At 35.3% G+C, this 18,596-nt stretch overlaps 1 protein-coding gene across 5 annotated transcripts in view; it reads left to right on the forward strand.

Moving 5' to 3' along the window:
• The window catches only part of ARHGAP15 (Rho GTPase activating protein 15), a 616,474-nt gene that overhangs the window by 413,431 nt on the left and 184,447 nt on the right, over positions 1-18,596 (forward strand). For all 5 annotated transcript variants that reach the window (XM_040971526.1, XM_040971524.1, XM_040971525.1 and 2 more), the window contains exon 11: positions 4,556-4,633. In XM_040971526.1, coding sequence (XP_040827460.1) covers positions 4,556-4,633 — 78 coding nt within the window. The remainder of the gene's footprint in view (positions 1-4,555; positions 4,634-18,596) is intronic.

Here is an 18,596-nt window from a genome sequence, read left to right on the forward strand (position 1 = left end):
CTATGCTTTCCCACTTGATCTTGGCCAAGAGGCCGAGAAGTGATTAGATCCTATACTTTCTCAATACATGGAATTTAAAGTGTGTGAACAGATAACTTAGCAATAAATGTTGGAAACATTCCAATTTAAACAAATAGTAAGTCTTAAAAGCACACACACACACACACACACACACACACACACACACACAATGCCACCATCACCTTCACCACACCCCTGTTTAGCTGTGACCCATGCAGGAATTTGGACAGACCAAGAAATAAATGGGTAGTCTGGGTGTTCCTGTACTCAAAGTTTAGCCAGGATTGGAAACCAGAAGTCCCAAGAATTGTGAAAATGACTCTCCCTGCGGTAACTCTGGCCTCCTAGGAATTAGAAAGTACCATAAATCGCAGGCAAGGGACAGTCTTTGCAAAATTCCCGGCCCACATTTGCAGGCTACAGAGGTTCAGATGCCTTTTGTTATGGGTCAGAAAAACAAAGGGGCCTTCTTAGGCACACTTCTCAATCAGGCACAACCCGCACAGCCCTGTGGTTTGTCCATCATTCAGGCTACCAAAAATGCTGTCTAATCTGTACTTTATTTTTAATAGTCCCATCTGCATAGGCAAAAACTGCCCATATTTTGGAAGATAAGCCAGTCAACTCTGGAGACAGTACTATTCTCTTTGATTTCTTTTTGGAAAATTTCTAAGATTTATGGTGGGAATTAGTTATGACAGCTGCATTCTTTCCACTGAACTTAAACCACCATTTGGTCTAATAACTCCTAATTGTGTGTCTATCCTTGTCTAAGCTTCTTCAGAAGAAACAGAAGGTACAGAGTTTTAAAAATCTGCTGTAGTAATAATACCAGTAGTTTCTGCCAATGCTCAACACTATTTTGAAACCTTAGAAGCTACGTTGATAGTAAAATAATAAAGATATTTCAGTAAATGTAATTTGCTTTTGAGAAGTTTTAGTTGCTATTGCTAATGCAACTTTCCTTAAAAAAAAAAAAGAAAAAGAAAGAAAGGAAACAAGGTAAAATCGGTTCATTCCATCATGCCCCCTAAGTATTTTTAGCATAAAGCCAAGTTTCCTGTCAGCATTGACAGTCATGTTATTTGCTTGAGAAAGGCACCTCTCAAAGCATTTTTTTTTCTCCCAGATTTCACCAAAGTAAAACATGGGTACCTTGAAGACACTGCTCATTTAAAAATCATAAAAAGTTTAATTATATTTCCAAAGTAAGTAGTTTTCAATCCAGCTAGTATAATGTGGTCATGAAAAGGATGTCCAAATCCACCAATTTACATGGGTTTGGTTTGGCATAACTTTCAAAGATTTTGCAGTGAAAAAGAGGACAGCACGTGAATAATGTAATGGCAATCTGGGTAATATTTCTAGGATGTGGGATTTGCCGTTTCTGTGAGCCACTCAGCAGAAAACTAATCAACTTCAAGACTGTACCTCTGTAATTTATAATTGTTAAATTCACTTATAAGTTCCATATTTTTTTTGCAAAATGTAATACCCTCCTTTCCAATATCTGCTTTGTCATTTTCACTCTATTTGTGTAATTTTAAACGTATGATACCGAGGGAGTATAAACCACTCAGAACAGAAGGCAGTAATGTCAGAGATTGTTATTCATGAGATAGATGGTGTTGGTATCTGTGAATCTAAAGGACTTGGAAGTTGTGTCCATCAGAGTCATGTGCATTTAATATGTTTAACTTGCTTCCTCTTCAGTTTTTCTCTTAGTAGAAAAAGCCACAGTAAAATGTCTGTTCTGTGATTCAGGTGACATTGGTGGCCCAGGTGTGAATCATTTTCCCTATCTCCGTCACCAGCAAATCTCCCTTCCTCCTAAATCAAAGTTGAGTTATTAATTTAAGATGAAGATGCTGTATTTAAGCTAAACTGTATACTGCTTTCAATTATACTATTCAAATGTGATATCCCCAAGCTGCACTGCTCTTTTAAGTGGTTTTGATAATGAAACTTTAAAAACAAATTTCTACTAAAAATTCTCGAAGTCCCTTGTCCTTTTTTATGTGTGACTTTGAGCTTCTATAAGAGAACAAGAGGTTTTGGATATTGTGGGATTCATTGGTTGAAATTCAGTTAAATATTCTAAAGAGCATATATATTTTTCATAAAATTTTAACACTGCTTGAAAAATGGGGAGTCCTATCTTTAAAATAGAAATCGTTTTTTGTTTTTTTTGTTGTTGTTGTTGTTGTTTTGAAATAGTTTTAATGTAAAAGGAGACATATATTAAAGTGACATTTACAGTAATATTTTCTTGTAATTGAAATAATCATATTATTGATCTCTGATAAAGGCCCAGGTAGTTAACATCACAAAATTTAAAATAGAAATACAGTCATTTTTCTCATTTTCATTGTAAATAGATATCAGTAACATTTCACCTTTAATCTTTCCATAGGATACAACTAGTTTGAAGCTTCATATAAAACTATTAGGATTTCTTATTGGCGAAACATATACTTGCTCTACTAATGTTTCCATATTCTGTAGTCTTGGTCTATAAGTTCTTTCAAAACAATGGGGAAAAAAGCAAAGTGATTTCCCTTTGTTACAAATCTTTGTCTGTTTATTTGGGTTGGCAAGAAAGGTGAAATTGTCCACCACTCATTCTTCTAAATGGCATTTAATTACAGTCCCAAAGTTCCAAAACTTGAGTTCATGAGCAGCTTTTATAGACAGCACTGGGTCACTGAAGGTGATATTCCACAACTCCAAGATACCTTCGTTATGAAAGAGCAAACTTTGTAAACATTTGCTTCATTTTAACAAAAATTCCCTAAACTACAGTTAAATAACAAACATCAGTGACAAAAGAGGAACGTAATGGCTAATGAATTATTTATAATTTAATCAAGAAGTATTCTGGGTATCTGTGTGTGAACTTAAAACCAATAGTAAGATGAAGAGTGAAACACTTTTTAAAAATATGAATATGATGATCATTACTTTTAGCCGTCAAACACACATTGCACTGTAAAACCAACAGGAGTACCTTTAGGTTATTACAGCCATTTTGTAATGGAAAAAGTCTTTCTGGCTTTTATACATGCATATATCTTAGGTAATTTTACAACTTGTTAACAGCTCTCTGGCCTCATCCAATTCCTCACAACTTGTAATTCTTAGGAAGGAATAGAATCTAAGTAATTTATTCTTAGATTAGTTAAGAATTACAAAACTCACATAAATTAATACATTTGCTAATAGCTATTCCATTTTATTGTCATTATCCCAAGTTACTCTGTGGTTTATTACATGGCAGAGCAAGAACCATGGTAAATGATGGTTCTAAATTATGCCATTAATACATGTTATAATTTATATCATCCTACCTTGACCTGCTGAAGAAATATTTTGTATAATGGTAGAAATGTTACAATATAAACTATGTAAAAATATGGAGGTTATTAAGCAATACAGGAATCCATTTAACATCAATAAAATTCCCTGTAAAGTGTTTATTCTGTTAGGATATGACAGTAATTTCTACTAATTTATTTAGTACTCACCATTGTGAATTACAGTGATTAGCTGTGGTGTTATATCCCCTTCTCCAGGGAAAAGGTTACAAAAATGGCCTCTACCTCCACTGGCAATCACGCAGGCATGTCTGAGGACCTAGAGACGTCAAAGAACCCAGATTACTGCCGTTAAAATGATATTATTAGCACTTCCTTGTGACAGTAATTTCTATAAGTGATTTTTGTTTTCCTTACCTCTATATTCATCCTCTTGATAATTTGTACATAATTTAACAATACGCTATAAGCAGATTTGTTGAAAATAAATAGCCAATTATTTAAATCCATCGCCTGGGTAAGTTAGTTTGAATTACAGATGACTAATTTTAAAATAACCTGAAACTAAATTCTTATTATTTTCCCAATGGTTTTTTTTTATTTACCTGTATAATGGAGCATTTTGCAGCCTTGTATTCTACATAGAAGTTACCAACTTAGTAACTCAAGAATTTGTCACTGTGTCATTTCAAATAACTAAACCAATATATAGCATCCTGGAGCAATTGCAGCATGAGAAATCAATGAAAATAAATGAAATAGAATGGAGGGAGAAGGAGATACAAAAGGATAGGGAAAGAGGAAAGGTGAAGGGCAGGAAGAAGGAAACGCCTCACACATACTTGCAGTTATTCTATCTTCCTGAAGAAGAACACCAATGCAGATCCACTGGGAGGATCTTTCCATTCCCAGTTTGAGTTCTTTCTCTTGGGAATATGGCTTAGTTACAGAAAGTAATCTCAGGCCATCTAACACTCTTTTGGGCCTCAGCTTATTTCTTGATTTCAAATTTATGGATGATTGTGTTTGACTATTGTGATTAGTTTTGTAGAAATAAAATTTTCATGGTTACATCAGTTAGAACATAGAGATGCATTTTCTTTATGAGGAGAAGTTATTTGATATTGATTTCCTACCTTCTTACTTCCAAGATTTACTTTTTTCTCTTTCCATTTCAATTCTTATGTATGCTAACATAAAGTACACCTTTGTGTTTGCAGGTCTAGATGTTGATGGAATTTATCGAGTTAGCGGCAATCTGGCAACAATACAGAAGTTACGATTTATTGTCAACCAGGGTAAGTCATTTCCTCACCAGATATGTTTTCATGAATTTCATTTCTAAGAGCATGTCTAGATTTCTGCTGTGTTTAAATGGATAGGTAATGGGAGAAAGAGAAAATTTCACAAGATAATAAAAGATAAAAACCTAACTGATAATGAATAAAATAAAAGGAAGTACAAACTAATATTGTATTTTTAAGAAATAGTGACTACATTTTGCTGGCATTAACATTCAAAACTCATTGGGCCAAATAATAGTAAGATGGGTGACATGTCTGTTTTTTGCACAGATTTCTAAAGAAAAAGGACTTAGATAACCTTCATTTAGCTTTCTTGATCACCAGTCCTATACACTTTGAAACCTCCTGACAGGGAATTCTTAATTACTCTTTGTTGAACTCAGTGTGTTTGTGAATGTATGTGTGTACATGTGTACATTACACATAGCAATCTTAATACAGGTAAGTTTTAATTTTCTGGCATTTGAGCTCAGGTTAAAGCACTCTGGCATGTAGACTGCTTAGCTTGGCGAGTTCCCACATGATTCCTGTTGATGAGAATCCCCGTAAGGCAGGGTCTCCAAGCTCTGCTCACTAATGTGACCTTTTGTCTTTCACAGTTACTTTTCTGCTTGGGCAAAACAGAACTAAACGTTACCTCATTTATTCTTATCGATCCCATTGGACTGAACTAGAGTTCCCTCTGTGGGGAAAAATTAGATAACACAGCCCCAGCCTTATTTTCGTTCCTGTTTATAACCAGCTAAATACATTCTTATAATATATTTCATGCTGAAACCATATCCTGATTGGGATTCAAGACAGCTGGGCAACACATTTCTTCCACACAGAAGAAATCTCAAAACAGAAGTCAGGCTAGAAACAAACACTAGTTGCATTTCTTGCCTTTAAAAAATATAGACTCAGCAGTTTGAAAAGACACACACACACACACACACACACACACACACACACACACACAATCTGCAATGAAAACATGAAATCTGTCCATCTCATCATTTGTAATCCAAACTTCTCGTCCTCCAAGGCTGTGTAACTGCTCATGTTTCCATGAGAACTGACAGTGTAAGGCTGGACAGAGGCCTGAGTTGGTATCTGGTAGCACAGAATTGTCAGTAAACTGTCTCCCTGGTTTATAGCACTGTCAGAATGTTGCACACTATACACAAATTATGCTACGTTAGAACCTTTGATACTGGTGACTGTCCAAGTTGTGTTTGTACATTTTTTGAATTAGATGATGAGTGAAATGCATATACCAATCCCTTTCAAAATTTCCTAATTAGATGAGCCTTTGCATGGATTTTCTGGACTGCTCTGTAACCTTTGATGCCTGTGCTTTACCCTCCTATCTATGCGCTGGGACCAGAACAGCAAACCTAGCAGATTAGAAACAGTGCTCAATATAGAAGCTGTAGATGAACATATTTCCTTCTTGGTATATGTGTGTTTAAATAAAATCATAATTTTGTGAAAAGCATAAAGTGCTATATAAACATGATTCACCCTGTTTTTTGTCATTGAAGATGAAACAAATGATTGTGCCATAACCTCCATGCCTTAACACCTTTACATCCTCCCTCCACATTGACCTTGCACAATGTTTCTCTTTTAGAAGTCCCTAAATACACACTTTTAAGTGAATAAGCTCTATCAACTGTTTGACGAGACAAATGAAAAGTAATTTTGGAAATTTTCAAGAACAGTTGAATTGCAATTTGTGTGTTTCACTAACTTTCTTGAATGCTATAATCATCAGCAATTCTAAATACACCAGTTGAATGATTCAATTTGTTTTGGTTTTCTGTTTGACTCACTAAATCAGTAAGAATTAGACATCCTTATTATACTTCCACATCAGATGACTTACAAGTTATCTTCAAAGTGATCACTTTTGAAAAGCGTTTTCTAATTATAACTGGCAATGATGATAAAATTCTTTATTATAAAAATAGATAGTGTTTTCATAATTTGTTATTCTCCAGGTGCTATACTAAGCACATATACATACATGTTTTAATTTATTCTATCCCATAGTGCAGTTTGATAATTATTCCCATTTTCAAGATGGAGGAACCGAGGCTTCGGTGTTAAATAGTGTTCTGGGGTACAATATGTAAATAAAGTAATGAGGACTAAATCCTAGATCTCTCAATTCAGCCTGTGGTACAAACTGCTACTATTATTCAGCATTTTTCTATTCACTACTATACTTATATAGAGACTATAAATATGGTGTAAATAGAGATTACAGTCTGAGATAGATCGATAGATAGATAGATAGATAGATAGATAGATAGATAGATAGATACCATAGACTATGTATAATGTATATATCTATATAATACTGTATAAAGACTTTTCATTCTATATATATCTTGGTGATTTGTTTACACTGTGCTTCAGGATTAACAAGGAATAACTACTACCACTGAGGTTTGGCTAAAACTGTTAAAAAAGAGGTGCTCAGGAAAACTTCAAACATCACATTTATGAGAAGCACTGCCATTCTCTTTATCATGTAGGTTTGTACTAAGAAACTACTTTAACACAACATTCTATTACAGTCTCGAGAAAAAGTATCACGGGTTCTTGATTTGTTGGGCTCTTTAGTGAACAGTGTTCTTCCCTATTTGTTGAATTTGGTGACAGCTTTCAGTGACATTTTGCTGATGTGACGTTACTGCTCTGTGAAGGCATCCCCTAAAGAAAACTGGTCCATGACCTTGGATGTCAACCTGTCATCAGCCTGTGACATTGTGTTGATTCTTCAGAATGATCTGTGACCCCCTGATGGTTTTCTTATATGGGGGTCTTTTTGCACAAGACAAACCTCAGCATGAAGGATGCTGCTTAAGTGTCTTGAGAACACTTGACAGTGGATCTTAGAAATCCCACCAGGTTAAATTTTCTTTTCTCCCCACATCAGCACTTGAGTCTGAGCTGCCTAGGTAGTGCTAATTGCCCAAACTTTAAACTAAGTTCAGATTCTCTTCGATATTATTTAGACATCTTCTTTCACTCTTTAAAAGGAACAAAGGGCACTGGCAGCCTTTTTGGAAAATATCACGCCAAAGTTCACAAAGCCAGGAAGCTAGGGTAGAGCTGTAAAGCACTGAGAAAGGAATTGGCTGAGAATATCTCAAGCTGATGTTTTTAGTGAGAAGTTACAAATATTTCTTTCCTGTAAACTAAAGGGAATTGCTTTCTACCAGATTTCAGATTGTTTTCCATATACAGAAATTAAATTTAAAGGAAGAGTCTAAACAATATCCTTCTTCACACTCATACAAAAGGAAGCAAAATGTATAAATACCATAGTCTATATACATGGGCAACATTCTGTGTATGTGTGTGTGTGTGGACACATAGGTTTGTATTTCTGCTGTTATTGTGAGTTTTTTTCTTTTTATCTATTGGCTTGTGTATCTTTACCATCCAGATTTTGTTGGTATAATGTAAATTAGAAATTAATGAAATTGCTTTGCTTATTTTGAGCTTATATTTTGCTAAGATCAAGTTCTATTTAACCAAACTATTAGGAAAAAAAAATTTTGTTTTACCAACTACACCTAGATTACTTTTATTTGGATTTGTCCCTTAAAGCAAAGCATTAACATTAGTAGCTATCCCTGGGTATTTTTTTGTGTGTGTTATTACAGTGTTAAACTTGAATAAAAACAAGGAAAGTGAGAAGGAATGTGAACAATCGGCAGTTTCATCATGAAATCAGTGATAAGATGAAACAGAAATAAAGTCTGAAAAAATTTTAAAACATCTACTTCTGTTTTTATGAAACAGGCCTTTTATCAAGTGCACTTGTTTTTCCATTGAGGATATATTGCCCTCATTTCTAAAATGAGTGTTTCCTTCACACTCCTGCTCCACTCTCCCTGCCAACTGTAAGAAAAACAAAACATTGTTACTTGTTTCATTCCATTCTTCGGGGCATTTTGTTTGTTTTCGTAACTCAAACTACTGATGTTGCACCTTTTTTGCCTCCCATGTGACAAGATTATCTTTTAACAGTGGTTTATTTTCCTCATGAAAGCTGAGAAGAACACTGATCATAAAGGGACCAGACTCTAAAATTGTTCAGTTTAGGAAACTTTCTCAGAGCTCCTTTTTTTAGCGATATTCAGTCAGGAAGCTCAAAGGTAACTGAGGGAGATTGCATTCTTACCTGCTTAAGAAGATGCATTGGCAGCAGGAAACAATGGTGGACATCCAGATTGCAACAATAATGTCTGCACATTCATGTCTTGCTTCTGATTCGTACATCATACAGTATAGTACAATAACAAAATTATTACTTCATATCCAAGATAGGTGTATTCCAGAAACTTATTTTAAAGCAAAATTACACCGTATACATTTATTGCTGATGATATTTATCATTCCCACATACCAAGCAACAATAAGCTGGCCTCATGCTGTTACTGGTAAAACAATTACGAGCAGAGCTCACGTATGGAGGGAAGTGAAACTTATAAGATTCCAGGGGTCTGCCTTGTTACCTTGATTTTGAGCTATTTGTGCATCTAACAGAAGCTACTTTACCCTTGTTGAATCTCACTCTTATTCATAAAATAGAAATAATAATGGAAATGCAAGGACATTAAAATTGAATTAAGCAAGTTGTAATTATTTAATTAAAATGACAAGTAGTTAGCTGAAATCAGAAAAAGTATTCATCATTAACTAAATATGGTGTTTTCTTGCATTCTTTATGATTTATTTTTCGTGAATGATAATAAGATTCTCTTTCTAAAAGTATAAAAGAATCTTAGAGGCCCCTTGCTAGCCAATGTCTGATCTTATTTCTAATCAAATTCATATCATAATTGTATTTCTGATATATTGCTGCCTAACAATATTACTGCCAAAATGTCCATTTAAAATAATGCAAATTTATATCTTACAATTTTGGTGAATCAAAAGTCTGGCCACAATTTTGCTAAGTCCCGACAAGGCTGCAATGATGCTAACAGACGAGTGAGTTCTCATCTGGCAATTCAACTTGGGACAGGTCTGTTTTCAGATACACCTGATTATTATCAGAGTTGGGTTGTTTATGGGCTGTTGATCTGAAGCCTCAGTTTATCACTAGCTGTTGCCTAAATGTCCAATGACATTTCTAATGGCCATCTCATAATGTGGTATCTTTTTCTTCTTCAGACCTGCAAGGGAGAGTTTAGTAGCATGAGAGGAGGTAAAACCCTATGTAACACAGCCATCAAAGTGACATCCCATCACATTTGGTACATTCTCTTGTTTCAAAGTAGGTGACAATTCCTACTTACATCTCAGGGAGGAAGATCCATAAAGTACGAACAGGAATAGTGGAAAACTGAGGACCATCGCAGACTACCACAAAAGTCAAGCAGTGGAGCTGTTCAGAATTTATGATCTTAGAACTTACACAGAAACTCCAATGCCTCCTTGAAGCTATACAAAGGTATTTTACAAAAAAAAAAGAGGCCCCATATGAGTTTAGTACACAGGTTGCTGTGCATGAGAGCCAGCTAGTTTTCTTCTGGCTCTCTGTAAAGATGTAATCTACAGATAAAAGGTACGTGAGGTATAATGCAAGGAGAACAGAAATAAACCATGAACTCCTTTTATGTTAACCAAATTTCTTATGGGAGGTGGCTTTGCTTATTGGTTAATGTTCACTGATATTTGTTAACTGAGTCTTTTTTTAAAAAAAGATTTATTTATTTTTACGGGAAAGGCATATTTACAGAGAGAAGGAGAGACAAAGATCTTCCATCCACTGGCTTACTCCCCAAGTGGCCACAAGGACCAGTGGAACCCATCCAGGACAGGAGCCAGGAACTTCTTCACAGTAATCCATGCAGGTATAGGGTCCTAAAGCTTTAGCCCAACCTCTATTGTTGGATGGGAAGCAGTGCAACCAGGGCACAAACCAGCATCCTTATGGGATCCGAGCATGTGTAAGGTGAGGATGTAGTCACTGAACCATCATCCCAGTCCTTCAACTGGATCTTTACATAAGTTAAAAATGCTATGAATGTAAAACAATAATGTAAGTGCTAATAATAGCTAACAATCGATTGCCAATCTATTTAGATCGTCAAAATTAGAGGTATCTAATTCATAAAAAATTAAAAACAGACAAGTGTTGTCCACATTCGTCACACAAAAAAAACCATGCTTCAGAAAGATTAAGTCACCTCTCTGATGTCACAAAGTTGAAACATTATGAAGCAAGAAAGCAAACCTGCTTTAAACTTACTCCAAAAAAAAAGTTGCTTCATTACTGGATTCAGAGATTCAGATCTCTCTCTCTTTCTTTCTTGCCCTCTCACTGAAGGATTCCAAACCACTTATTCACATTATAACACTACATTTTCTGGTGTCCAATATGTGATATTCTTTCATCAAAGAAAATCCTATCTAAAATTTTTAATGAATAATCTCCAAGTTTGATGTATTTTTATATCAAAGTGCCAGATACTTTGAATGCACTAAAAATTTCTTCCTACACAAGAAAATAAGAGCATAATTGTTATTCTATTCTTATTCTAATACATGTATACACTCATCTGCTCAAATTAGTTCTAAAAAGGAAAGCAATTACTTGGAGGAAAAGATGTTATTTTTTTCAGGTCATCCTTTCAGATCATGATTACTCTGACATTGCCCTGCTTCTCTTTCTGTAGTGTCAGCCTTCCTCCTCTACTCTGTTGCTTCATTGTAGACAAGATCCTTCCTGTCTTGGACATCTTAGGATTCTCAGTTCTTACATTGCTGGCATAAATGAATAAACATGTATTTGCTAAATATAAATGAGTTCAGCAAATAAGCAAAGTAATGACTACATCAGCCACCAGCACAGATTAGGCTCCAATCAAAAGGTTACCATTAAAGGCAGATGTTGGGAGTTCCCATATTGAAGTACTTAGTCTCCATGTCTCCTACCTCTGTTTCTAATCCAGCTTCTTGCTAATATGCAGACTGGAAGTCAGCTGATCATGACTCAGCTATTTCGGTGCCCGCCATCTGTGCCACCCATGTTGGAGACATGGATGGAATTCCTGGCTGCTGACTCCAGGTTGGCCCAAGCCATCACCTCTCACCTCCATCTAAACTCACATTCTGACTACCCAACAAACAATACATAAGAGATCAGAGCCAGTATTGAGACCATTACTTTAGTCCAAGAAAGGCTGTCTAGGCAATACACAGCTCCCAAACCTAGATCTTAGTTATGCTCTACTCAAAGCTGTTGCCTACTTGAGTGAATTTTCAAAGTATGCTCACTCTCAGTGGCAAGTGATCATTCTTGCCATGCCTTTGCCATCTCTACATCTCCTCCATCTTATGTCTATGAAAGGGCATCTCTGGCTTAGATTTTGAGGAAGTTTCCCATTCTTGCTATGACTCAAATAGGGTAATATAAATTCTGAAGTACAAAAACAAGGAAAGGATAAAACATTTGCTGGTGGGTGTAAAATAAGACTTTAGTTTGCCTAAGGAGTATTTAGTATGGGGAGCTATTTATTAAGACATCCTTGAAAAGCTTCTATGAATCATGTTTCCTTCCAAGTACTAGAGAGAATCCAATAGAAACTGGCATCATGTGTTTTAGCATAAAGAGATAGATAAGAAGCATTATACAGGCTGATTTCAGATTGTATCAAGAATTATAATCAGAATAATAAGATGTTAGAGAATATTTTAAAGAGAAAGAATGAAGTGTCCTTAGTTTAGATGATGTGAAGTCTTTTTGTGGATCAACCATTTAAGTAGAGGATTGATCGACTAGGAAAGAAGGAGTCAAGCAAAGTTGCAAGGAAAGAGTGAAGCAACCAGAGGGCAGCTGATCTCTGCAAGAAAGCTTGAATGACATCAGCACACAGAGGAGGAAAGAGGCTCAGACAACGCTAGTGCATGTGGGTCCTTTCTAAGTAAAACAAGAGACATGTCTCTAAGTTCAAGTGAAAGTGATTGCAGTAAACAAAATAGTAAGCAGGAAATTACTTATTTACCTTAGCTATGAGAGAAGAACAAATTGTAGTGGTAAAGAGTAGAAACAGGCTAGAGTGGATCAAGATTCAAAAAGTTTGGCTAATTTACGTGAGGTGAATTCCACATTCTAATTGTGGGTATTATCCTTGGGTATTTTTTCCTGGTATGGCTCCATGTGCAAAGAGAATCCTTGTTCCACTTCTCTATGTACACCACAAGTGCTGTCCTTCAGGTTATTACAGTAGTATAGTCATTCAACAAGAATCACAAGTCCAACATTCTGCTATTTAAGTGTATCATGGAATTGTTTGTGTAGACAATGGTAGAAAGTTCAGCATCCTATTGTCTAGATATACTTAAGAGTTTCATTGGGAGTCCTCCTTTTATTTAAAAGTAGAGATGCATACTGCAACATATATCCTTACTCGCCAATATGCTAGAATATGTGTATACATGTGTTTACCTATATATCCATTTATCTTTATTTTGCATGAAGTTTGCCTGATATAGGGGAGAGATTTGATATTTGTCCTTTGGGTATTGGCTTATTTCACTGAACATACTAGTCTCCAGTTTGGGGCCATTTTGTTGAAAATGATAGGATTTCATTCTTTTTACTGGCTGAGTAGTATTATATGCTTTGTGATCTTCTTACTTACTCCCATCTGCAATTTTCTTGAGTAAATTATCTATTACTTTATTAATCTGACAACCATAGGGGCTATTGCACCTTTTCTTAGATGTTGAAGTCTGATGTCCTATCAGCCCTAGGGCTGGGTGTATTGACAGGAACGCTAGATTTGTCTTTCACAGCAATAGGTACACCATATTTGGTAGTACTACTGATAAACTCTCCTCCTCAAAACAAAGTTAATGATCCCTGGGATAACTCTCATTGGGAATGAGCTTCTTTTATGGTGCTACCATAGTATTTGGTACCTGTCATTCAGTACTGGTTTCAGTCCGTTTCATAGCACATCCTCTCTCCCTTTCTTGACGGCTAGATGCTGAAGAGTCAGATTGGCTTCACATTTACTTCTCTATGCTCAGTATATGCTGTGCTAATGACAGGCTGTCCATGAAGTTGTATCCCATTTCCCCTTATCTGCTAACAAAAGTACTCAGTATTACACATTTATCTTCCAACATCTACATTGCGTGAAACCAAATGCCAATCTTCACCAAGCATAAAGAGGCCAAGTATGCCTCAGAGGCCTCAAATTGCTTTATCCTCAGCCCTGACAGCTGCAAGACATTGAATCTTAATGAGTGCACTTTTGCCATCCTGGGATCTCATGCACTCAACCTTTTTCTCCATTTCTTCTTTCAGTCTCCCTTTTCCCTTTTCCTCTGCTGAACATGAGTATCTTCATGACCCAAGAATGTGGTCAGATTTTCAAGGTACTTAATTAATGCGATATACTGTACATCATACTGCCAGTTACTCTTGTAAAAGACTTCATATAATCATGACAACAATGATGATTTCAGTTTCTACGTAAAATATTTGTAACAGATAGCATTGACTCCCCTCATATCACACCCTCAAATTGATCATGAAGCCAAACTTACTGGCAATTTTCTTTTTCTGACTCAAGAAATTGTTTTATGTCTCATTTGTTTATTCAAACAGTGGAATTAATGTTGCCCATCTGAAGCCTATCTATGGGTATAATTTCTGAGATTGCACATTTTATCATTTTAGCCACCTAATAATCCCTCCCTGTTAAAATTGTAGTGGTTCAAAATATGAATAACAATACAAAAGGCAATATACAGAAACATTTCAAATACTTTGAAAGGAGTGAAATAGACTAACTAGCTAAGTTCAAATCTCTAAATCACTAAATGGAAATTTAAAAATACAAAAATTAAATATTACCTTGATATATTTATGCTTGTTTTTTATTTATGCCATCTTATCTGTTTATACAACAATATTCAATTCTTTCATTTTCCTGGGACAAGAAAAAAAATTCCAACTACAATGCAGCTTTATGACTCAAAGTCTGTAACTGGTATTAATGAACTTTTTTAAATGCTAATTTTAATGCTTACTCCAACAGAAAGATGCCTTAAGCTAAACTTCACATTTCTTATCTGCTAGAAGCAATGCGTTTGCATCCCTTATAAAATAAAATTGTTGAAATAAGGTTTTTAAATGGCTTAAAGTTTCAAGGACTTCTCTTGTTCTTTTCTAGAGAAAAGAAATTTATAAAATCACATTCCTTAATAGTCCCTCTGCTGGAAAATGGAAATACTCTCAAATATGTTCCACTGTAGAAAAATCAAAAATAACATGTAAACTGCAAATATGTGAGCCAATTGAGAATATTTATTAACTAAATAATTTAATAATAAAGAAAATGCCTGCTTGATTAATTGTTACAGAGTAAAAATTACAATAAAACTGTCTTGATCAGTGCTTTGCAGAAGCGCCATTACTGTCTGTGCAGTTGTTTAACAAGGATTTAATTGGAAAGATAAGTGAATGCACATTTAAAAGTATTGTTAATTTGCTTTATAATCACCCCATCCTTCACAGTATTGACAGCACAAGGCACAAACCCCTTTCTGTTTTACAAGTATTATTTTCCATATGTGCACAATAAATTCTGAAGCAGTAATTGGAAATTTTATGGTTTTCAACATACCTACTATAGTAGGTTTAGAGGTGTACTTTTCCTTTATAAAAGGTAACCTAGTTCTAGTTGTTGGAAGCAAATCTTTGATTTATATATTTCCCCATCAGTGCAGAACAGAATCATATTTTGTCTATTTCCAGAAGAAGTTACACCTCTTATATTTTATGTCTGATATTATCAGAATTGAGAAGAGAAAATAGCTGGATTGTTTTTAATCTGATTCTGTATAGCATTTTCTGGAAAATAGGCATAAGCAGAGGAATTTCAAACCAAGGATTACTTCTCAATTATGAGGTCATATCAAAATACCTGTGTCTTAAAATAATATCCACCAAACCTATTGAAAGAGATAAGAAAAGCATCCAAGTCTAACTTACATAATAAAGGTCTACCTTTACTCTCGCACAGACACCGTCTCACCCTTATATATCTTTTAGGACTTGCAATCATTGGTCAAAAATCAAATCAATGTGGCTTGTAAAATGATGTGAATGTGATTTCTTAGGCTTCTAAAGGGATTAAAACCAATGTCAACCTACTTTTTAATGATTAATAATGCAAAAATCTCTTTTGTTGCTGAAGGAATGCTGAAGCTACATTGGAAACAAGTTATTTGCTTAGTCCAAATGGGAAAGAATGTTATAGTACTTTATTTATTCTCTGATTCTGAAAGAATGCAGAAAAACCCTAAGCTTTATTTTAAAATAGAACAAAAATGTACACTTTAATCTCATCTTTAACTATAACTAAACTAATTTTGAAGGCAAGAATTGTACCAATTTTCTGCTGCCTAAAACTACTGATAAAAGATGGTCCTACTAGATTAGGAAGAATGAGGGATCACCTCCAGAATGTCTTCTGTCAGGAACATTAAACCCATGAAAAGACTGGAAGAGCTCGGTTAATGTTCTCTTTAGGCATGCCTCCTTCCTACTAGAATTGGTAAAAACAGCTTTTTCACTTTTGCTATATGTAGACATATTTTTCTATAGGCAGCAATTACTTCACATATGAAAGCTCAGGAATACTTTGGAGGAAAACTTTCATTGGAATCCTTTTAAGTATCAAGGACCTTTCTCTCTTGATAAAATGTGTTAAATCTGCATATCGGCATGGGGATATTATGTTTAGTTTATCTTTGCCTATAAGTCTCTGCATTTCCCACATGTCCATTACATTTTTGTGCTTATGGAGGGAAATAGATATTGAATTTCACATGTCTACATATTTACCAATAAATGCTAATGTCCAATCACTAATACCAACTCAGCAATCTCATGAATACTTTTTGTTTCTGTTATATTTACTTTAAATATATGTGTGTGTGTGCGTGTGTGCACACATAACACACACTCACATGCATGCTGAGTCTCAGCTTACCTATGTGTATACATATGCACTCATGTGTGACAATCATACACAGGCACACATATGTATACATTTGGAAGATTATTTTTATTTATCAGGTTTCTTCATCAGAGGCAGGAATTTTAAAAGCATTTGTCTTGGGTGAACATGTCTCTGGGACTAAGACCTTGACAGGCCTCATTTCAGCTCGATAGAACTGAGTGAGACTGGTGAAATAATGAAATGTCCAGCTGTCCTTTAATTAACTCAGATGAGTAAAATGTAATGTTTTGATGAGAGAATCAGGATTCTGTGAGGGCTAATGGGAAGACTATACGTTTCTGTTCCTTCCTGCGTATGACAGAGCCACAGGGTGCAGGAACGAGATGAGGCTTTTTTATGCTCCAGTAGGGGGAGCTTTCTTTTCCCTACTGTAACCACAGCATGGTGCATGTGTTTAAATACGCCATCCTAAAATGCAGTCTTTTCATTTTCATTTTGCAAGTGGGAAATTTCACTATGTGATGGGCACATTACTCTTCTTAGCTACACATTTTGTGCAAACTCATTTGGGAAAGAATAGGAAATTTAGAATACTGCCTTCATATTTCTTCTGGAAATGTTAGCCTGAATCCATTATTTCCAAACCTGATGAGGATTACAGTTCATTTGTATTTCACAGCAACCCATATTGTATTCTGCTTTGTGAAGTAAATAAGAGATGATACTGATATGATGGCCTGTGTTTTGCTTTCCATGTGAATAGTCGTACTCTAGGGGCAAGAGATGAGGAAAAGGAAGCCGAGACCGGAGGTCTCTATTTAGCCTTCTCTAGATGAAATATGCTATTCAGATTACGAAAAAAAAATGGTGTCCTGAATTGTTTTATAAATAATCTGAACTGGAGGAGGTAGAATATAAATTCACTTAGGTCATTGAGTATTTCCATATTCAAATAACATTATAAAAAGCACTGTTAAATTTCTCTTATTTAGCTAGGTTTAAAATATTTGTGGACTACCATGATCTGATGACAGTGTAGGTGGATGTTTATTTGCCACTGAAGAAAATGTTTTTTTCAAAATAATTTCCTATCATCATTTCACTGTGTCTAAAATGCCACAAATGCAAAACAATTCATTCAACTTGCCAAGCCCAGAAAGACAATTTCTCCTCTTATACCAAATACAGTGAATTATTTGTAGCTGATTAAATGACCATGACACGAAGAATATTGAAGCATTATTCCAAATAGGTGAGAAACAGGTGTGTGATCCTCAACTGATATATAGTCATTATTGGGGCGGGTAGGGGAAGTGGCCTCAATAAGCATGCCATATATTTTCTTTTGCTGGGTTACTGCATTAAGAGCAATTTTCAGCCAGTGGAGTCTGGAAAAGATTACCTCGCAATTGGAGTGGCAGGATCGGCAAGCAATACAGAACTGCTGAACCATCAAAACCACTTGAGCAGGACGTTCAGAGCATGCTCCACTTACGGGAACCTGGGATGGTTGGGAGGCTAGCTGTGGCTTCTTCCCATATATCTCCCCTCCCCCCAGATGCAGGAAGGAAAAAAAAAAGAGAGAATGTCAAAAAACAAACAAAAAAATAGATTGGCTCAGCTCAAGCTTTTATGGCCACTTAGGGAGTAAACCAGTAGACAGAAGATCTTTCTCTCTGTCTCTCCTTCTCCCTGTAAATCTATCTTTTCACTAAAAATAAGTACGGCTTAAAAAAAAAGAGCAATTTTCTATTACTATACTAATACCAAATGAGGCTTATATATTATAGAAACATGTTGAACATATAGGCAGGATAATAACAAACTTAGAACACCTTTAATGGAATATAACAAAGAGGAAGAAATTTTGGAAAAATTATAAGAATATGTTTATAATGAACTCCTGTGCTTGAAGATCAAAAGAAACAACAACAACAAAAAGCCTTTAACAATGATTTAGACGAGTC

This window comes from Ochotona curzoniae, unplaced genomic scaffold (assembly GCF_017591425.1).
Source record: "Ochotona curzoniae isolate NIBS_2020 unplaced genomic scaffold, NIBS_Ocur_1.0 contig_2210, whole genome shotgun sequence".
NCBI lineage: Eukaryota > Metazoa > Chordata > Mammalia > Lagomorpha > Ochotonidae > Ochotona > Ochotona curzoniae.